The sequence below is a fragment of the Etheostoma cragini genome, chromosome 3, assembly GCF_013103735.1.
Source record: "Etheostoma cragini isolate CJK2018 chromosome 3, CSU_Ecrag_1.0, whole genome shotgun sequence".
In the NCBI taxonomy this organism is placed as follows: domain Eukaryota; kingdom Metazoa; phylum Chordata; class Actinopteri; order Perciformes; family Percidae; genus Etheostoma; species Etheostoma cragini.
In genome coordinates, this window is record NC_048409.1 from 22,154,203 (window position 1) to 22,175,870 (window position 21,668).

Here is a 21,668-nt window from a genome sequence, read left to right on the forward strand (position 1 = left end):
TTCACAAAGGACCATTTAGTTGTGTCAACTAATTTCAGACAGTCTCAACAATTTGAGCATTTTTAGGTTTACAAGGTGGTCATTATTTTAAGGCAGTAGCAAGAAAATCCATGAATTCTTGCTGTCGTATCTTGCTTCATGTTGCATACGATATGAACTGCACATGTTGCAATCGCTCAGAGCAAGTATTGACAGTGCGAGATATTGAGAGTGATGATTTTCAGAGAAAAGTGCATTGGTTATAAAGGCTACTGAAACTTCTGTAATGTATATTATGTGAGAAACACAGGCCAGTCTCTTGGTTACAGTTGAATGTCACTGACCACTGATGACAATAAACCTCGCACCAAATAACCCTGCACCATTAGACGAACCTTCAATCTGCATCTGCAGGTCTGAAGGGAACATTTTCTTTTTATCGTGGTACACCTATCCGTATGATTGTGCCGAATAATTTCTACAGCACATTAATACACAAATGTGACTGAAAATTTATACAATTTGTCACAGTTTAAAGTGAAATATTTAACTCACTTTGTATCAGTATTTTTGATTTGATTCAGTTTTTTTTCCATTAAGGGAAATTAATTATATCTTATCTATTGCAAATCTCAAAAGAATAGACATGAACGTTTTAATAGGCAATTACCTAATGAGTATAAGGGTTGTGTAAAATTGTGTATGTGCATAGATTGTGTATGTGCATAATTAGAGATACATTTCTAGGATCATTACTCAAATTACATGAAGCCATGGTGACAAAGTCCACTAGTGATAGGACAACAAACAACAGCATGGCACATACACACCACTCTTTGACCTTTTAATCATCACACAAACACACACACACTCACACACACACACACACACACACACACACACACACACACACACACCCACACACACCAGCCATGTTATCCATAAACTGAGATAAGTCTGTCTTGATACAATGTTCTCAATTGATTACTGCACTGTGGATCTGTGTGGATGTGAGTGCATGCCTGTTTGTTAGTGACAGTTTGAGCGTGATTACATTTCAGAAAGTCAAATGCAACAACCCACTGTCTTCTGTTTGATGTTGTTTGTTTCTCTTGGCAGCCTTTCGGCAGTGCTGGCACTGTCAATAATGTGGCTTTCCTGTCCTAAACACTCTTCTGTAACAAATGGTATGCAAGAAAACCACTGAGAGGGGGGAGGGGTTGGTCAACCTAAAATGTTTGCTGCAAAAATGTACAAAATAAAACAGGATCCATTGCAGATTCCTGCAAGATACCTTTATTAGAAGAAATGTGGGGAATGTGTAACTATTTGTCTTCCATTTTATTTCCATTCTCTTCACCAATGTTCTCCCTTCCTTGCTCTCTTGTCTCTCTACCTTTTGTTTGATATCATAAAAAGACTTTTGTTTCTGTCTTGTCACCCACACCCCTTTTTCTCATATTCACACTTCATGGCTCTCTTTACAGCATGTTTATGTCAGCCTTTGATGTCTTCTAAACAACAAGTGCAGATTGGCTATGGACCAATGAGAATGGCCTTTATCAAGCAGAAAGAAATTGCTAATAGCTATTCAAGAAATCTCATCAGTAAAATATCCTGTTGTGAAAAAACCACGGTGAACTTAGAGGATTGTTTGTGTCTTGCTTATTGGCACTTCAGTGAAGGTTATAGTACATTCATGATACTGATAATGTAAAGCAAATCTCTGAGTGTGTGTGCTGGCATGTGTGCTGACTGAGCACAGCCAGCGTTCTCCTCCCAGCGGGTGACCACTGAACTCTCAACCCAATCCTCCTGCTGAGGGAGAAGGCAGGGGGGCTGAGGTCCACCTCCACGGAGACAAAAAACCCTCACACCTCCACCCCCACCTCTCCTCCCCACATGGACTCATGGCACTATAAAAAGTCTGCACTTGCTGAATTTGTTCAGTCTCGTCACAAACTCCACCAGGTAAGACAACAACTCCTGTGGCTCTTTAACTGGGACAAGGCTGTAGAATAAGTGGTCTAACAAGAATAACTGTGGGAAAACTTGTTTTTTTTAACATTAGCCAGTTGTTGTTTTTTATAATAGTTCCAGTTTGCAGATTCTGCAGTTTTGATGAATTTGTGAACTGGTGCCAAACTTAAGTTTCTCTGTGAGGAGACATGTTGGTGTTAACTTTGATTTGTTAATTATTATCTCTAATTGTAACATTGGGATGATGCTGTTCAGCCTATGGGGATATTTTACAATCTTCATTTCGAGAAGATGAGGAGATCCCTACGTATAAGTGCCTCTGGATTGAAATTGTCTTTGAGCTAAGAGAGATGATAATTCTATTTACTGTAAAACCTGGATGTGGCTTACATAGCAGTCCAGAGCTAATCTGCTTGAGCCAGCTCTCTGAATTTGTAGTCGTCCCTAATCTAACCAGATTACAGGTTATTTTAATAGGCAGCCATATGTTCATTGTGAACTAATTTGGACCAGAGGGTTAGGGTTAGTGTGCAGCTTTAATGGTTGTGTTAAAGCATTATTTTCTTTGAAGACCGCTTATCTGGCTTTGGCATTGTTTTAGGTCGGGGATTCAAGATTTATTGGATAAATAGGTTTCCATTATTTGAAATGGGGTTTTGGCTCACTTCTTGCAATTGAAACACATTTATGGAAAATCCTTTAACTGTGATACTGTGTGGTTGACGTGTTGCTTCTTTTTCCACTCCAGACCACCATCATGAAATTCTTGGCTCTCGCCCTTCTGCTGGCTGTCGGTGAGTCGGTCATTTTTTAAGGGAAATGCTCAACTTGCATGGACAGCTTTGCTTAGCCATCGATTTTACGTAACATCTAACATATTTCTGATACACTTTCTATTTTCTATTTTTCTATTATTTGAAATACTTTATTTTCTGACTGTTTACTATTGCTTCCCCCCATACCCTCCATTTCTCTCTTTCTGTTCATATCTCCTCCCTACCTTTCCTTTCCTATCCAGGCTCCCAGGCCGCTTCAGTGCAGTCTGATGCACCCTCCCAGCTGGCCCACGTCCGGTCCGCTATGGATGTCTACATGACTCAGGTGAAGGACAGTGCCCTTAAAGCCCTGGACCAGCTTGATGACACTGAGTACAAGGATCTCAAGTAAGGCCACGTCATTCTCCTTAGTCAGTCCACTTTTCTGTAATTGATACTTGCTCAGTGGTTCATTTACCTTTCTCTTCTAGTCACCTTTTACATTTCTAGTCAACATTTACACATGTGTTCATTTAACTCAGGCTTAAATGGTTTTGCTCCCCCATCTCTGTTTTCTCCCAGGGCCTCCCTGGCTCAGCGCATGGAGATTATGCACTCACAGCTCAAGAATCTGCAGCAATCCGTTGCCCCTGTCACTGACAGTGTCGTTGCCACCATCGCTGATGCTACCAGTGACCTCCGTACCTCTATCATGCAGGATATTGAAACCTTGAAAGCTGACCTTGAGCCCAAACGTGCTGCACTGAGAGAGGTCATTGACCGACACATCCAGGACTACCGTACAAGGATGGAACCCATCTTCACAGAGTATTCCGCCAAGCACACAGAGCAGATGGATGCCCTGAAGGCCAAGCTGGAGCCCGTTGTGGAGGAGCTGCGTGCCAAGGTGGCTACCAACGTGGAGGAGACCAAAACCGCACTGATGCCCATTGTGGAAGCTGTGCGTGCCAAGCTCTCTGAGCGTCTGGAACAGCTGAAGCAGATGGCTACTCCCTACGTCGAGGAATACAAGGACCAGCTGAAGCAGGCCTACGACCAGGCACAGCAGGTTCGCCCTGATGACCTCGTTGCCCTGAAGACAAAGATCGCACCTATGGTCGAGGATATCAAGACTCAGCTCCAGTCTATCTTCGAGGCCATCACTGCTTCCTTCAACAAGAGCTAAATCCTCCCTAATGTATTTCTGTAACTAACCTCACCTAACCTGTCAGTCCTATCCATTCCGACTTTCTCTCCATTCCTACTTTCCTCACATGTGCTGCCAAACCACCTCCCAAAATAAAGCCGATGCCTAACTGATTCCCTTCTTTTCAACAAAATGGCGGGACTCTTGTTCTCTCTCTCTCTCCCAAGCAAACACCTTACTTTAGGCACACATGCTCAATCAAGCACATGCAAGCAAATACATTCACAGACGTATGCATACTCAGCACACACATGCTTTACTCTTCAATGCTATAGCCAGCTGCTTACATAATGTGTAGGACTTGTATTTGAGGAATTACCACAAGTGCCTGAAACTCTGTGTATTGATGCTTGTCTGAAGAAAACTGTGCATTGACGAAATACAGCTCAATAAACATCTGGCTGTTTATACTACTTTGGTCTCTGATTCTATGATGAAGCTTCCGTGAATGATCTCCTTGTAATGAAGCAGAATTTTGTCTTTGACAATATATAATACACTGAAATTCACCACATTATAAGCCAACATCATAATATACCTAACTTAATAATATCTAAACTATTAAAATATATGATACAGTCTAATACATATTTTAGGAGTGCTTATTACCTCTGTAAACCTCTCAGATCATAACACACAGACAGCCTTTTGAGGGGTCATCATTGATCACAAGGTCCATTCTAAAAGAACAATATGAATACAATCTGTTTTACTTAAGAGTGGCATCCAATAACGTATAAGATATTTCTGCCTGTGGCCTTGAAAGCTGTGATTAATGAGCTGATCAGGGGTGCGAGTTGACCTATTGACAAACTTAAGTCATGGTGTGCTGCATTCGGGAAAAACCTGCTTTTCTGCTTTCAACCCCTCAGGCTGGAACGCTTCAACACTGTCCCATCATAGAGCCACGCACACACACGCACACACACACACGCACACCCACACCCACACGCACACACACACACACACACACACACACACAGACCACCATAAACCATTCACATTTGTGATATGACAACGTTGAACAACACCTACCAACATTGGCCAGCAATGAAAAGACGTCTAGAACCTTTTTCAATGACACTGTCTGATATTTTGCATTTTATAAATGTGCTAGAATGTTGCCATCAAACCAAACTAGAAATGTCCACTTGAGGCAGTTTTAGGAAAAAACTCTCTAATTAGTATGGTGTTGAAACTCTGCTCCGAGAAAATAGGCTATGAATAATAAAAGCAATTTGTTGCTTTCTTCATCTGTCCACACCCAGTAACACTGGGCTGATTGGGATGTTATTAATGTCCTACTGTTCGGTCAAGACAAGCTCCACTAAAGGCTTTAGGCTATATGAAACAATTGAAAATGTGTCCGCACATTTGTGTATTCACAATTCTTGGGGCGCAATCATGCAAGCGCTTGCAACTGTGATTAGTGCATGTCAGACGCACTATGAGTATTGTAATGGATGAGGCAGGCATGAGGTCCCCAGTGAGAAACTTATGGTGTATAAAACCAGCTTGTTCTTGGACACAAACAGCTACTCCGAACACTTGGAGGTACATCTAGCACAGCACCTGGCACTGGACTGGGAGGAAGATTTTTGCCTCCAGTTCTGTGTTGGTTAGCAAAGTTGTGGGTTTGGTTTTCTACTGGTCTTGATGTAATGACAAGAGTTGCTACTTTTGATCAGAAGTGGAGGAACGGATTTGAGTGAACAGAAACATTAAAGACAAAACGGCAAATTCATTCATATTATTTACCTTATAAAGATACAAAATAATGGATGGTAAGTGTTTGTTTTATCAAAATAATCTTAGCTCAATTGAGAAAATATACATATATACATATATAAATTGATGGTGATGATGATGATGATGATGATGATGGTGATGATTCTGTGACCTAATTGAATGTGAGCAAAAGTTCACGTCACTTTTCTCCTCTCCTAAGGTCCTCATATGCCTAAGACTTGTGAAGTATCTCTTTCCCACTGTCCAGACGGGGGGGCACTCTCGAGCGTCAAAGCCCCCCAAGTCAGTGGAGTCCGAGTTCAGCTGGAGATGCAGGCACTTTGGCAGCAGTTTGACAAGCTGGGCACAGAGATGATTGTTACCAAAGCTGGAAGGTAACAGTAGCACTCATATTTATATTCCTCATTGCCTTATCACACACTTCTTATTTTTTTTTATCTTTCTCTGTTGTCTCTTACTACATGTTCACAATCTGCAGGAGGATGTTTCCAACATTCCAGGTTCAAATCTCCGGGATGGATCCTACTGCTAAATATGTCCTGCTCATGGACTTTATCCCTGTTGACAATAAAAGATACAGGTCAGATTCATGATCTTTTTTAGTTTTAGTTTTAGTGATTTCCATCACTTTACTCAAGACCATAATTTACCTACTTATAACCTAGATGTTTTTGCCCCTAAGCAAGCCTCATCTTAACTTACCATGCCTACTGTAGAAATTGTAAATGTTTGTGTAAATGTGTGTATTGTGTGTGTGCTTTTATCAGATATGCGTTCCACAGCTCATCCTGGTTGGTGGCAGGGCGAGCAGATGTTGTAGCCCCTAGCAGGATGCATTTCCACGCAGACTCACCTGCCTGTGGAGCCCAGTGGATGAAGCAGACTGTATCCTTCGACACTCTCAAGCTCACCAACAACCTGCTGGATGACAATGGACATGTCAGTCGATGTCTTTAAGACGCAAAGAACATTGTTTTAATTTTAAATATTTATCAGGAAACCCCATCAATATTGATTGGACTCTCTTTTGACTTTCTCGTTGTGTGTTTTCTCCAACTTCTTCCTTGATAGATGATATTGAACTCCATGCATCGCTATCAGCCGCGCTTTCATGTGGTATATGTAGATCCAGCCGCAAACAGTCACTTAAACGCATTCAGGAATTTCTGCTCTTTTTCTTTCCCTGAGACACGCTTCTTGGCTGTCACTGCTTATCAGAACCACCGGGTAGGCAACACAGGATCAATAGGCTACAGCAGAGTTTTCCTTGTGCATTAACTGACATCACTAATACAGGATTAGGGATCAATTTCTTTACTTTTATGCTTTTATTAAAATGCCCCCCAGATCACCCAGCTGAAAATTGCTAGCAACCCATTTGCCAAAGGCTTCAGGACTACAAACCCCCATGACAGGTAAGTTTCTTTCATTCAGTCTGGTCTGAATACAGTTTGTCTGATTAACACATGTAAAACACTTTACCTGAAATGGCCAGTCGACTAGATCATAGTGTATCTGTATCACTGTTATCAGCTGGTACATAGTGATAAGGCAGCAGTCCCCATGATAGCTAATCTTCGACCTTTGTTTTCAACGGAGGTTTACAGATGGCAAGTTGTTGGCCATGTATGGAAAACCTGTGGGGGACATGGTTATGGTGATTATATACTGTATATATACAGTATATATACTATATATATATTGTGTGGTGTGTGTGTGTGTGTGTGTACGTGCATACCTCTGTCTACTATGCTTGTGTGACTATATGCAGTTTCTGCGTGTGTGTGTGTGTGTGTGTGTGTGTGTGTGTGTGTGTAGAGTGGGTTATTCCGGACCACTGGCAATGTGGTGTCCACCAGAGGGCAGAGCTGAACCCCTCACCAACAAACTTGGACACCAGGGAAGCTGGGGTTCGAATACCTCAAACAGTGAGTATGTCTCTGTATGTTACAGCGTAGGTTGGGTGTAACAACTTGACAAACAGTAAACAAATGAATCATGTTTATTATATTGCATATTGTTTCATTGTAGTTTTCACTCTTTTTTTGAATATCATAACACATTTTCATTCTCAGTTGTTACACAGATTGTATGAGGCCTTTTGAAAAATGTCTTTGCTTTGAGAATAAAACTCTTCTTCGGGTGTATCATTTACTGCATTTGTTGGATCTGTTTGCCGATCAGATGCTTCGTACAAGAAGCAGAGTTACTGTAAAGGAACAAAACATTCTCAAACACAGGTCAAAGCCCTCTTAGTGGTTTGTTCAGCAATCTTACCACTATTACTACTCCAGTGTTAGATAGATAGATAGATAGATAGAAACGTTGATCTAAGTTCCGATCAATACCTGTCTAACTTTATTCTCCTGCGTCCTCAGGACAGGAAGACCAAGCCCCACTGTTGGTGGAGCAGTGTGGACTGTTCCACCATTACAAAGACTCTGTGGGACTCTGTGGGAGGAAAGATGGGAATAGTGTATTAGCACCTGCTTCCTTCATTCCTAATCCATCCGTCTGGGATTGTCCATGATCATCTCAAGAGAGAGACAGTCTGTCATAAAGAGAAGCAAACTGACTGAACTTGAATTAAATTAGATCTACTGCTTGCTTCCTCATTTTATATCATACGTAATTTGTTTATAGTTTGTGGTCTCACTCACAGAAATAATTTCTAGGGATGCTATGCATTGTGTTTCATCATAATTATAATATATATGGCAATATGATAGATGTACAGCAATGATGCCATGTGCTATAAATAATATATAGCATACAGTAAGAGCACTTTGGCGTCACAGTAAAGCACTATACGTTACAGCAACAATACAGTGGTGCTCCTACTAACAACAAACAATCAATTAGGTTCTTTGATGTAGTATAGACAATGTCTAATGTCTCGTTATTATTATTTGTGCAACTGCAAAGCATCTGTCTGTCTGGTATAATAAAATTACATTCTGAGATCTTAGTCTCTTATTTTTCCTTAATTTAGACAAGAATAGCTGTTTACAAAAAGCAAGGTGGACTAAATTGTTCTGGATTAGAGCAGGTAGCATTCCCCCAAATAGATGATACTAGGGGAATCGAAACATCTGTGATCCGCATAGCAATTAAGGAGAAAACATCATTAACCAGAATGTGGAGTCTCCCCATGGATGTTGTCCGGCGATATTTCCTGAAGAAGCTACGAAAACCATGACATGACAGCGATTTTGACTTCAAAATAAAAGACATCTTTAAAAACGAACCACAGGCCCATGGTGTTCTATGGCTATAATCCTTTAAACAAGTGAAATGAATCAAAATAAAAAAAATTCTAAACAATAACATGGAAAATATATTTCAATTACACAACCACAAACTAGTCAAAAAAATACTATTATGATTATCATTTAAAACCATTCAGGCCTGTGGGTGGCAGTCCTATGCGCTTGCATTGTAATGCATGCTACTGGTAGGCCTACTGGCCTTCACCTTAACCTACCAAAACTCTTTAAAGAAGGCAGCTCATTGTTATGTGAAGTGAAATTTAATTAGCCTAAACATTGTAAAAGTCACTACTGGAGTGGTTGCATTATGTAACCTTGCATCAGAGTGGAATAGTTGGTCTGGTACAGCCAAGTCACTTTGAATGAGCTTTTATTGAAGTTTGGGATTTAAAAAAAATGTATATATTGCCTAATGTAGATCTAACTAGGCTTCATCATTTTATTGCACAAATAATGTGGTAAAATGTTTTACTAGGGGATTAGGCCCACAAAAAGGGAAACCTCCATTTTACAGACAGCAGTTTAACCCATAACTGCGGTGCCTGGCCTACTGCGTGGTAGTTTAGTTGGGGTCTTTTATTTAGAAAATGCTTACAGGAAGTCGCGTGGTTTTATATATCACCTTGACGGTGTTGAAACGAACGCTCTCGCAGCTCTGAAGGATGCAGCGGGGTGGATGGAAGAGGAGGAGGAGGAGGAGGTGAAAGACTGGGCGGAGATCTGAATGAACGGGTCGGAAAGGATGCGGATTACGGTAGCTCACCGGCCATCCTGCCTGCCGACGATGGTCTAGGTTGCTCGTTTGACATGAGGATGCGCGGAGAAAACGAGCCAGGCCTGCGGTTTGTTGATAAACTGAGCACGGAGGGGAGAGCCTGCGATTTACCCGTCGCCTCAAATTATCTGTAACAGTGACGGTTGCCTGGCTTGATTGAAAGGGTGATTTGATTTTCCTCGTAGGCTATTTACCTTGTTGTCATAGGCTACTTTGTCGTGGTCTGAATTGGTTTAATTCCTCTTCATTAACTGAAAAAAAAAACAAAGTGACCCTTTCCCTTTTTTAATGTGTGGTGCAACTGCCATCATGGTTTTAGCCGTCATTTTAGCATCATCGCCACCTGATCTCTTCTCCTGTGCCGCTGCAGACTGGATGTCAAACTGAACGAGTGTCGGAAAGTCAAAACCAAACATAGGCCTACCAATTTTTTTTAATCGAGTTTCAACATGGAGACTTTACAGCCTCGCTGGTTGACAGGTCTGTTTGTATGGACGACGTTGTGTCTGCTCAGCAGCGGTCAATCCGCGCCGGACGCCTCGGGCCTGCCTCTTGCCATTCGCATGCCACTGCGGCAAGGCGCTCGCGCTGAACAGCCACCCCCGCTGCCTCCTTCCGCCGCGTACCTCGAGCGCGGCAACGCGGGAAAGCACGCTGTGCGCAGGCGGAGAGGAGCGGCAGCAGGCGGTATCAGCTTTGTGGACATGATAGATAACCTGCGTGGGAAGTCTGGTCAGGGATACTACGTGGAGATGGCCGTGGGCTCTCCTCCACAAAAGGTAGGCCTAAACGTTTTATTTAAATTTGGATGTTAAAGCACTCCTGAATAGCCTTTAGGAATATGCACCATTTTGGCTATATCCTAGGCCTACAAATGACATACAATGAATTGCATTAAATACACACACAAGTAATCAAGAAGTTTTTCTGGATGACATTCAGTGTCACTGGTCAGTATTTTTCTTTATTACTTTGCTCTGAGTCTGGCTCTGCCTGCAAAACGGGATTTTTGTCTCCCACTTCCTGTCTCTCTCTCGAAGTTTATCTTGCTTTATTGACAGGGATGTTGCATTAAGTACCAGCTACACGTTACTCTCTGTGGTATCACCTTAAAATCATCATTACAGATAGCTGTTTTCTGTAAATAAAAAGTAAAGTAGGTGATAAAAGAGCATTAACATTACTAAAGGTGTACAATGTTATATTTACCTCAGTCTTGCATCAGTGTGTCTGTATGTCCTTCACTATCCTTTCACCATTTACATGCATTATAACAATATGAAAACAGTAATAGGTCATTTTTAACTTACCATACACACATTCAAAGGCCTACATTATAATCATAATACATACTATACAACTCAGTAGGAGGTGACCTCACTCTAAACTTATCACATTTACAGTGAATGTCCTCTACTTATGTAAACATTCTCATACTTTAATATATTTCATGTATGATTTCTACAATCACCGTAAATAGGGTTGATGGACCAAAAATGACTAATGGCCCGTGTGTGTGTGTGTGTGTGTGTGTGCACGTGCATGTGCTTTTGTGCCTGCATGTGTGGTAAAGTGAGAGAAAGGACTGAATGATACAGACAGATAATGGAACCATTAATTCTGCCAAGTGAGGAGTGCCAGCTGGGTGCAGCTGCGATGTACAGGCTGGCACACAGAGGGCGATGGATAGTGGGAGGAAGAGAAAGTAATGAGGGAAGAAGACGAGACGAAGGAGAGGGAGAAGGTGAAAGTAGGAGAATTAATTAAACTACGAGAGAGAGAGAGAGAGATGGAGAGGGACATGGAGTGAATGAGAGTGAGAGAAGAAGAAATTGTGTGAGGTTTAAGAGAAAAGGAGAAACAAATAAAATGAGGGAGATAAGAGATTTGTCATGACCAGGACACTGAATCTGACTTGAAGATGTATTACTGCAGCTAGATCGGGGGCCATTTCATGCCATTGGACATTTCTCACACATTGCTTTGAACATACTTTATGCTTACCATTATGTTTTAAATTGTAAGTCCTGGTTAAAGCATTCATCCATTTATACACTGATGGTAGAGATTACTATGCAAGGTGCCACCTGCTCATCAGGAGGTGAGGGGTAAACATTCACAGATACACTCACCGAAATTTGGGGTTCAGTATCTTGCCTAAGGACACTTTGACAAGTTGACTATAGAGGCAACAATAAAAACAGCAGGTCCCAGACTCATGTATTTAACCTGCATCTGATCAGGGGTCAGGGACCATCCCATTCATTAAAACGTCAAGATCCATATTCATAATAGCACACAGATAGGCTGTTTGCAGGCCCTCATTAAGTCTTAAGATACCTTAAATTAAATTATCTAAATGTTTTTAAGGCCCCATGTAAGTACATACATATATACATACATATGTGTAGTTTAAGATAAAATTAATCAGCATTCAAATGGTCTTGAACTCAAATTATTATAATAGCAGAATATGCAGTGTAAGAAAAGTAGCAGGTCCATCCTATGCAGTCAGCTAATTTCTGGCCAAGACTGGACAGAGTGTGTACAGCGTTATTACACTATGACAGTAGAGTTTGTAGTGTTTGTTGAAACAGCATATGCAGGCATGGACGTATGTGTGTTAGAAAAACGTGAAGTAGACAGTGTCAGTATTTATTCTGGGCTTGCAGGCCCAGCCCATAGACAGTAGCACTTCTCTGGATATTTAAAGAGCCAATCTATTATTGAACAGCTTGCTGTGACTGTATGGCTGCCTGTCTGTGGCACACTGTGTCTATCTATATTCTCATTGCTTTGTCAATCAGTAAAATAGTAAAGTATGTTCTTAGACTTCAATCTTGTCTTGAACAACAATCAAATTTCCATTAGTACATGTTAAATATACACTATGTAAACAATATTTATATCAATATTGAGCTTAATTACCATTGAACAATTAGAGTATACTAGCATTTTGAATCTATGACGCACAGAACATAGGCTACATAGCAAGTATTAAAGCATCAGTACAACCAAAAAGAGCAGAAAGTAAGAAATAATGAATGCTACTTGTGATACATATCATCACATTATGATGTATAATGCATATACAGCCGGTATTATATAATATATATTATTTTATTTATATTCTTTCTTCATCGCCACCTGACATTGTGCTCCATTCACACATTCACTAACTATTTTGACTGATTGGGCAAAATATGATACTCACATAGAGATGCAGACAGAATAGGAGAAGATGAGAGAGAGAGGGAGTAGAATGGGGAACCTGAGAGGAATGGAGGGTTAGAGTGGAGACAGAGAGGGGACGGAGAAGGACATTAAGGGCAACAGGAAACAGCACAGGACACTACAAGTAAAGAGAAATGGAGACAGAGAATGACTGAGCTATTAGAAATGAAAATCTGTGAGAGGTCAAGCTGACTACTTGCTGTAACTGTAAAGAAAAGTTGCTTGCAAGACCGTCAGTAAGAAAAATGCAAAGATATTGGTATCTTTGCATTTTTCTACATAAAAAAAAAACACAGAGAAAATTGTTTTCCAAATGGCCATGTCTGCCTCCAAGGTAGATAACATTCTGATTGCCCTTCAGACAAACATAAATAATTTCACAATCTAAACCAGGCTTCAGTTTTACAAACATATTGATTTTTGTAAAATGTACGCAGCATATATTTAATTAATCTCTCCCTCTCTCCCATGCTCTCTGTGTCTCATTAGTTGAACATCCTGGTGGATACAGGCAGCAGCAACTTTGCTGTCGGGGCAGCTGCGCATCCCTTCCTGCGCAGATACTACCATCGTTCACTGTAAGTAGACACGAGTGGTAAACTAGACAGCATCGTTCGAATCTAAGAAAGGACGAGCCATGTTTCAGCTATTTTAGTTCTTTATTGAGGTCTTATGTGATATATTATACTGTTAAAATTGACCTCATAGTCTACATTAGGAATACTCAACTTGCTTAGCTTAGGGGGCCAGGGGCCAGTTAATAAACAAAGGTAGGTCAGGTGGGCCCAGGGGAGACATTCAAGGCTCAGAGGCTTACCTCTCTTGTGTGGTCCGGAGGCTCCACCCCTGGCATTTTATTTTGTATATACGCGCATTATTTTCACAGTTTTTTTTTTTTCATGCACTCTGGCACCTTATGTACATTCAAAGTACAAAACAAATTCCCAGTTTTAATCAATTTATTTTTATATGAATTAGATGGTTGGCAGGCAACCCGACACCCTATTGCATGCCAGATTTGGCCCGTGGCTGTGAGTTGAGTATCACTGGTCTACATGATATTACTATACGTAGTATAATTGATTTAAGATGACAATGCTTTTACACACAAAAATATAGAAATAAATGAATTATATGATAGGCATAATCATAACAACATTAGTTCATATTCACCTTATCTTTCTTCTTTTCTCACTCCACTGAATTCTCACTTCCTCCACTTTTTCTCCCACTCCGTTGTTTTACCATTCATTCACAGCTCAAGCTCGTACCGTGACCAGGGGAGGAGTGTGTATGTGCCCTACACCCAGGGTCGCTGGGAGGGGGAGCTGGGCACCGACCTGGTCTCTGTCCCACATGGCCCCAACGCCACGCTGCGTGCCAACATCGCTGCAATCACCCAGTCAGATCGCTTCTTCATCAATGGATCCAACTGGGAGGGAATCTTGGGACTAGCCTATGCTGATATAGCCAGAGTAAGAGCATCAGATTGTTTGGTCCATCAAAATCTAAATCAAAAATATCCTAATTAATGATCTAAGTCAAGCTGCACAGGACACATTTTACACATAGGCACCTAAGTTGGCAAATTTATAAATTGATGGGTGTATTTTTGCATTGCATTACATCTTGCATATTGAGGACCTAAAAGTAACATAATCCATTTTCTTTAATTTAAGTATTTACAGTGGGATATAATATATATATAGAAGTGGACGATTTACAAAGAAGAAAGAGGGAGATTAAGAATAGGATGAAGAGAGAAAAATATTACATTTATATTAACATTTCAGGGAAATGACAGCACATTATCACCATTATCACCTACAACTGCTGGTGGTGTTTGGGCATTTGCTAATGCCGTTTATTACTTCTCCTGTGTTCAATCAGGAAATTTATATATACATATGTTGTGTATACAGTATATATATATATATATATATATATATATATATATATATATATATATATGTGTGTGTATACAGTATATATATACAGTATATATATATATATATATATATATTGGGAGCCATGAGGTTGGTCAAAGACTCATGAGAACGCTGTACTTCCTTTTTTCTCCTTTTCTCAGCTTTCTGAATTTCTTTTCTGATGTAAGAGGGTGAACACTATGAGTTTTGGGATAATTCAATTTCCCCCTGACATTTGAAGGATATGATAAGAAAAGCAACACCTTATTTTTGGATATGTAACCACCTTTTTTAAATCATTGAAATGGTAATAGTGATCTACTACAGTTTTTACTTCTGGGAAAACACTGCTGTAATCTCGTAAGGAAGGGGAGAGTTTAGGATGAATCCTAATTTGCAAAAGGTAATCAGGAGAATGATGAGGTTTGTTTCATCTTTTGGAAACTAAAAGCTGAACAAAAAAAAACAGCAGCTTGGTTGTGTCATTCAGAAGTAAAGCTATCCTAAATATTTCTCTCTCTCTCTCTCTCTCTCTCTCTCTCTCTCTTTCTCCGTCTTGCTGCAGCCTGACGAGGCATTGGAGCCTTTCTTTGACTCTCTGGTTCGCCAGACTCCTGTTCCCAACCTCTTCTCTCTCCAGTTGTGTGGAGCCGGCTTTACCCAAAACTACTCCCTGGGCAGCGCTACCGTTGGCGGTAGCATGGTAAGACAGACAAACACACACACATACACACACATTATTTAATGTCATATTTGGAACCAGTGTTGGATTATTTTTCCCTGTGCTTTTAGGTCATCGGAGGAGTGGATCCATCACTCTACGTGGGAGAGCTTTGGTACACTCCCATCCGTAGGGAGTGGTACTATGAGGTCATTATCGTACGTATCGAGGTGAATGGACAGGACCTCAACATGGACTGTAAAGAGGTAAGATCGAACAGAAGGCTGCAAAAACAAAGAAAGAATGATTTAATGGTCAAACACTGATATTGAAAGCTATGTAAGAGATTTATAATTGTAAACCGTTTGTCTTTTACAGTACAACTATGATAAGAGCATTGTGGACAGTGGCACCACCAACCTTCGACTGCCTAGAAAGGTCTTCCAGGCTGCAGTCAAGGCTATTGAAGCAGCCTCTTCGGTCAGTCAATCCTTATCCTTAAAATAATCAGCATAACCCTCATTACCCTCTTATTGCTTTTGCTGCCCTAGACATTACTGACAAATAGTCAAGTCAGGCAATAGTATTTTAACGCACAAGCAAAGGCACAAGACTAGTTTTATATATATATATAGATACAAGTACACAGTATACAAAAATAGGTTTTCTATTTTTGTTTACTGTGTGAATTAAATACTTACTATAAGTACTGAGTATTCACTCAAATCATAATGTGCAAGGATCAGAATGCAAAGAGTTTTCCAGTGGATGTAAACATTTCCTTAATGCAGTTTGGCCACTCATTTTTCAACATTGCAATAGAAACCATATGGAAACATATATTTGATGGACGTTTTTATATCTTCTTGACTATAAATATCGTCCATTTACATACAGTATATGGTAACTTTAGCTTCCCTAACATGCAGCATTTGAAGAACATTAGACATGTTTTCAAGACATCTCAGGACCATTTGAATGGAAGATTTGCTTTAATTTCTAAAAAAAACTTGTTTTATGGTCGTTGTTTTTTTTCAATTACATGCTATTGCAGTCAGAATCATACGTATAATGATTCATATGTGAATCCTTTTTTTCCTTTTTATCTCAAGTCTCATTACCACTGTAAACCTGATTTGTGATGAGCGGACATGGGAAAAGAAAAGAACGAATGTCCTCCTGACCCTGTTTTCCAGACAGAACAGTTTCCCTCTGGGTTCTGGCTGGGTGAGCAGCTGGTATGTTGGCAGGCTGGCACTACACCCTGGCACATCTTCCCAGTCATCTCGCTCTATCTGATGAGTGAAAACCACAACCAGTCCTTCAGAATCTCCATCCTACCGCAGGTATTACACAATATCTCTTACCAAATGTGGTTTTATACAGCTCACTCATGTTTTCAGATCTCAGCCTATAAGAAGTTTTGACATTTCCTTAAAAGTTAAATAATTTGTCACTAATGAGTCATGGACAGCCCCGGTAATTCTGAGTTCTTAGCTGGTTTTGCTGACTGTAATAAATGAATGCCATTTGTATTACCCTTTGCGCTCCTACAGGAAGTCTGTCCACGATAAATCATCCTTCAGCCATACTCTTTGAGGTAGTCTCAATAGAGGTACCATGAAAGGTACCATGAGGAAAAAAAAACAATGACCACATTTCAGAGAGAATTACCTTTGAATATATTTTCTAAAGCTTTTCATAAAGCTTTGAAAAGTAATTAAATGGTTTTAATTCAGAGCTTCTCAGAAAGGCCTTGATGGTGGTGGAATGAATTAGATTTGACGGTTAGATTTAGAAGCGAGGTTCAGTTCTTTAAATCTGTGGGAGGCCTATGACATTGATGACGACAGCAGAATGAAACGCTTGAGAATAGTTTTTGCTTTCATTGCCTTCTCTTGTAACTTCATTGGCAGGTACAACAGTAAAACACCATGCGTCCTAGGCATATTCAGAAAAACCGAAAGTCAAAGACACAGATGAACCACTGAACTAGAAGATTTGAGGCGGATACTGTAATTATGGAGAGTTTTAGGTAACATATTTGTTGATATTGATAGTTTTAGAATTAACACACAGTATAAACAGAAACATTAGGAAGGGATCCCTAATATGGTTATACAGGATTGTGAAGGGACATGTAGGTACTGAGCATTTTACAGATGCTTAAACAAACATGTCAGTGCTCTCTGGTGGACAAACTGTAATGACAGCATTTTTATACAATGTCTTTGATATTGGTATACTCTGCAACTAATATATAAACTCTAGCACTACTTTCCACTGCACATTTTTGCCCATGGGGCCTTGAGTAACATGATGCAGGAGTGTGAGGTACTGGGCTGTAATTGCTGCAAGACATTTAGTTTTTTGTATCGCTTTTCCAACTGCGTTCTCTTTGAGCCCTGGGCAAAGAGTTGGCTCTAGGCTATCTTGGCCCAGAGTTAACCGAAAGCCTAGGACTATATGAGTCACACTGCACTTTTACTAGGCCCGGATTAAATGCCAGTTGGAACATGTAACTCATGTTAACATGAGTTACATGTTTACTTATCCCCGTTTCACAATGGCAACTATTAGCTCCGGTTTAATTAGATTTTTTTATAGGGGATAGCCCCACAAACTCGGGGCTAACCCTGCTCTGGAGCATTGGCTTATAGTGGACAAGGACCAAACTTCCTGGGAAAGCACTTTATTGCAAGACACCAAACATGGCAATGGCATAACTAAAATCAAAAACTAATTACAGTATTTGCAAAAATGCTCTCAGTGCCGTTAACGTTCCAGAATGGAAGATGGGGAGGAAGAGCACAATGCATTTTGATATAAAAAATAACATTCCCTGGGTTTTTCTACAAAATATCTAATCACATGAAAATATACTTTAGGAAATGTAGCAAACATAGAAAACATAACACTGGAGGTGTTAATGCGTACCTTTAAAAGAAATCTACACCTAATTTAACAGGATTTAAGTAAAAACTTCTCAAGGTCTGTGTTCTTGGCGCAAAGGCTACGAGGCTTATTTGCATAGCAAGTGCAAATAGCACAGGATCACTGAGCCACTATTTGCTTGGCAGTGCAGTTAGGGTGCATTTTCTGTGAGGGTACATTTACAGTTTCTTTTTGTCCTATTTGAGCAGGTTTAACAGACAAAAAAGCTGTGCAATCCTAGTGAATTTCCCCTGTTACGTTAGGATTAGCAGAGCACATGACAAAGGTGTGTGTTCGCGCCGTTTTTGTTGGTGATATTGTGTGTCTGACTTTACGCCTTGATTTTTCTTTTTCTTTTTTGTTAATGCAGCAATACTTGCGGCCAGTAGAGGATGTAGCCTCCGCCCAGGAGGACTGCTACAAGTTTGCAGTGTCCCAGTCCAGCACTGGTACAGTGATGGGGGCTGTGATCATGGAAGGCTTCTATGTGGTCTTCGACCGAGAAAAGAAACGCATCGGCTTTGCCGTTAGCACTTGCCATGGTGAGAAGGAGAGGGTGTAGGGATAAGGAGGGAAGAGGAAGAAGGATAAGAATCAGTAATGTTTGAATGCACTATATGTCATTGGAAAAGGAAAATAAATATGGATAGAAAGAAGTATTGGCATCATGTGCAGGATACACCTTAAGGATATCTCACTTAATACCCTAACCTATTTACAGTAATAGTAACATATCATCTGTTATCGCGCGCTTTGTTTCACTCATATACCTAAAATCCCATTCTCCCATTTATAGTGCATGATGAGTTTCGCACAGCCTCTGTGGAAGGCCCGTTCCACGGCGTCGACCTGGAGGACTGCGGCTACAACATCCCTCAGACGGACGAGTCCACTCTTATGACCATTGCCTACATTATGGCGGGAATCTGCGCACTCTTCATGCTGCCGCTGTGTCTCATGGTGTGCCAGTGGCGCTTCGCCCGCTGCCTCCACCCACAGGGGGACTTTGCTGACGACATATCGCTCCTTAAGTGAAGAAGAAGACAAAGAGGACAAAACGAATCGTAGAGACCTCCACTTGAAACACAGGGCAAGGATGGATTGTGGTAAAATAGATGTTCATTGTTACAAACTGCTGGTGCTGTTAAAAGAGAACTTTTAAGGAATATAATATTTAAAGTATAAAAAATGCCGACCTACAGTGAAATACACAGTGAACAGAGCATTTGAGGATAACTAGAGCCATTACTAACCTGAAGGACAAACAAGCGAAAGTTGGTGTCATCAGCGTCAACTTTGCCTGTTTAAGCTACCTATGCAGATCAGTATGGCAGGAAAAATCAGCTCTTTGTCATAAATAGTGTAGAATTAGACCACAGAGTTGGATCGATTTAGAATTTTGAAAGATATGTCTCCTAACAATGCAGAACTCAACACAGTTTGGGATTTGGAGAAAATTAAAGAGGAAACCGATCATTTACAAACATGGCTAAATGAAGAAACTCACACCAGATGGGAATCCATCATTCAGTTGGACATGATATGCTATGGCAATTTGAACATATGAGCGTGTGGCATTTATAGATACAGTGTTTGTGGCTAATGAGTGAATGAAACAAGGTTGATATATGTGTGAGCATGCCTGTATGTGTGCAAAGTTATACTGTAAGTGAAGAGTATACAGAAAGAGTGATTTAAAATGAACATGCTTGTAAAAATGTAAATGCAACTACCGAGTAAAAATAGTATATACAGTATGAAATAACAATATTTTGCAAATGCCAGCAAAGAATTCTGCAACGCAATTTAACTAAGCATAAAGAGATTAATTTGATGAAATATCAGATTGCAACAGCATCTATTGCATAAAACCAGTATTGCTTAGTGTGAAACTGAGACTCCTGAACACAGTCAATACCAGATGTCACTTTTTCTTCCTATATTGATAGCCTAAATGTATCTATTGTAAATTAAATGTGTGCGTTCCAGATCTTCTATTTGCATACACACACACACACACACACACACACACACACACACACACACACACAGACAAACAGACACATTGCTTATCCGACTGCTGCACCCTCTGATGGATGATGATTTGCACATGTAACAACAAATAACAAACTTAGACTTAATAGGGCTTCAGGACTTCTTTCACAGATACAGAAACAGCATCACATCTTCCAATGGGGACCATATATGCTTGGACAAGGAAACCAGCCCAAAATATGTTACATACTAAAGAACACTATGTATGTCTACAAAGGACAGTTATTGTCTCTCAGCAAGCTGTAAATAGAACAAATCTCAGAACTGTATATTTATCTGTCAGGCGCTGGCAGCACTGTGGAATCAATAAAATACTTATTGTAACTGTAATTTGGTGTGATTTTCATTTCTTCATACAAAACCATGATTACGAAATGACTTACAGACTGAAATCCAATATAGTTAAATTTGACCAGTCTTATAATGAAAATGTACAACGATTCAATGTCTTCACCCATAATGTATGTGTAATTTTGGAAAAAGATTTAGGAAATGCAAATACATAGTCTGAATGGTAAATACATAAGCACCGTCAAATGTAATTATTGGTGATATTTAGGCCATTGTGGAGTTGTTTTCAATTATTTTGCATACTAAGATCCTAGAATAATGAAACTTTAAGAACTGTGCAAACCCAATTAAAGATGAAAGATCGTTATTGGTGTTGGTTCCGCTCTCCAATACAGAATTAGTCTAATTGAAATGAATAAGCACCTCTATTTAAAATTACTTCTTCAAATGTTCAAACATTTTCCATTTATTTGCCTTTATCTGAACTTCTTATCAAAGAGGGATTATTGATAATTGGTTTGTGGTGATTTGAATAGCTGGGAATTTGTTTGAAGAAATTATGCATAATTAAAGTACAAAATCAACTGAAATGTATGGATATTTGACAGGGTCTTTCATAATAATAAAACAAATTTCAAACTGTTTTTATGGATGCTTTTTATGATCATTAAAGTAAACACACACATGCATACCCGCACACACAAAGCAGTGGGCACTCACACAGTCTGCGTCAGCTGTCAGACTGTGGACCAGGTAGAAGAAGCAGCAGCAGCAGTAGTAATAGGAGGGCTAATTCAGTTTATCGTGTTTCTGTATCATGTTAATTTTATAGGTTATATCCTTCAAAACGT

At 40.0% G+C, this 21,668-nt stretch overlaps 3 protein-coding genes across 3 annotated transcripts; all 3 read left to right on the forward strand.

The window, feature by feature from the left end:
• Positions 1-1,739: 1,739 nt before the first annotated feature.
• Positions 1,740-4,334, forward strand: apoa1b (apolipoprotein A-Ib). The gene is made up of 4 exons (XM_034868150.1): positions 1,740-1,950; positions 2,708-2,753; positions 2,978-3,122; positions 3,297-4,334. Exons 1-4 carry the CDS (start codon positions 1,882-1,884, stop codon positions 3,898-3,900), a joined length of 864 nt encoding a protein of 287 aa, XP_034724041.1. The 5' UTR covers positions 1,740-1,881; the 3' UTR covers positions 3,901-4,334.
• Positions 4,335-5,744: 1,410 nt separating this feature from the next.
• Positions 5,745-8,515, forward strand: LOC117942590 (T-box transcription factor TBX1-like). The gene is made up of 7 exons (XM_034868147.1): positions 5,745-6,044; positions 6,149-6,250; positions 6,438-6,609; positions 6,742-6,897; positions 7,018-7,085; positions 7,489-7,598; positions 8,049-8,515. The coding sequence occupies exons 1-7, from the start codon at positions 5,878-5,880 to the stop codon at positions 8,198-8,200; spliced, it is 927 nt and encodes a 308-aa protein (XP_034724038.1). The 5' UTR covers positions 5,745-5,877; the 3' UTR covers positions 8,201-8,515.
• Positions 8,516-9,569: 1,054 nt separating this feature from the next.
• bace1 (beta-secretase 1) lies at positions 9,570-20,856 on the forward strand. Its single transcript, XM_034868131.1, has 9 exons — positions 9,570-10,493; positions 13,438-13,526; positions 14,207-14,423; positions 15,442-15,579; positions 15,669-15,803; positions 15,916-16,017; positions 16,734-16,883; positions 18,842-19,013; positions 19,268-20,856. The coding sequence occupies exons 1-9, from the start codon at positions 10,164-10,166 to the stop codon at positions 19,504-19,506; spliced, it is 1,572 nt and encodes a 523-aa protein (XP_034724022.1). The 5' UTR covers positions 9,570-10,163; the 3' UTR covers positions 19,507-20,856.
• Positions 20,857-21,668: the final 812 nt, after the last annotated feature.

Excerpts from the sequence above, each read along its gene's own strand:
- apoa1b (XM_034868150.1), top strand. The coding sequence starts at position 1,882 with ATGGACTCATGGCACTATAAAAAGTCTGCACTTGCTGAATTTGTTCAG. Across the intron at positions 1,951-2,707 it reads CTCGTCACAAACTCCACCAG|ACCACCATCATGAAATTCTT; the intron begins GTAAGACAACAA and ends TTTCCACTCCAG. Across the intron at positions 2,754-2,977 it reads CGCCCTTCTGCTGGCTGTCG|GCTCCCAGGCCGCTTCAGTG; the intron begins GTGAGTCGGTCA and ends TTTCCTATCCAG.
- LOC117942590 (XM_034868147.1), top strand. The coding sequence starts at position 5,878 with ATGCCTAAGACTTGTGAAGTATCTCTTTCCCACTGTCCAGACGGGGGG. Across the intron at positions 6,251-6,437 it reads GTTGACAATAAAAGATACAG|ATATGCGTTCCACAGCTCAT; the intron begins GTCAGATTCATG and ends TGCTTTTATCAG. Across the intron at positions 7,086-7,488 it reads ACTACAAACCCCCATGACAG|AGTGGGTTATTCCGGACCAC; the intron begins GTAAGTTTCTTT and ends GTGTGTGTGTAG.
- bace1 (XM_034868131.1), top strand. The coding sequence starts at position 10,164 with ATGGAGACTTTACAGCCTCGCTGGTTGACAGGTCTGTTTGTATGGACG. Across the intron at positions 15,580-15,668 it reads CTACCGTTGGCGGTAGCATG|GTCATCGGAGGAGTGGATCC; the intron begins GTAAGACAGACA and ends CTGTGCTTTTAG. Across the intron at positions 19,014-19,267 it reads TGCCGTTAGCACTTGCCATG|TGCATGATGAGTTTCGCACA; the intron begins GTGAGAAGGAGA and ends TCCCATTTATAG.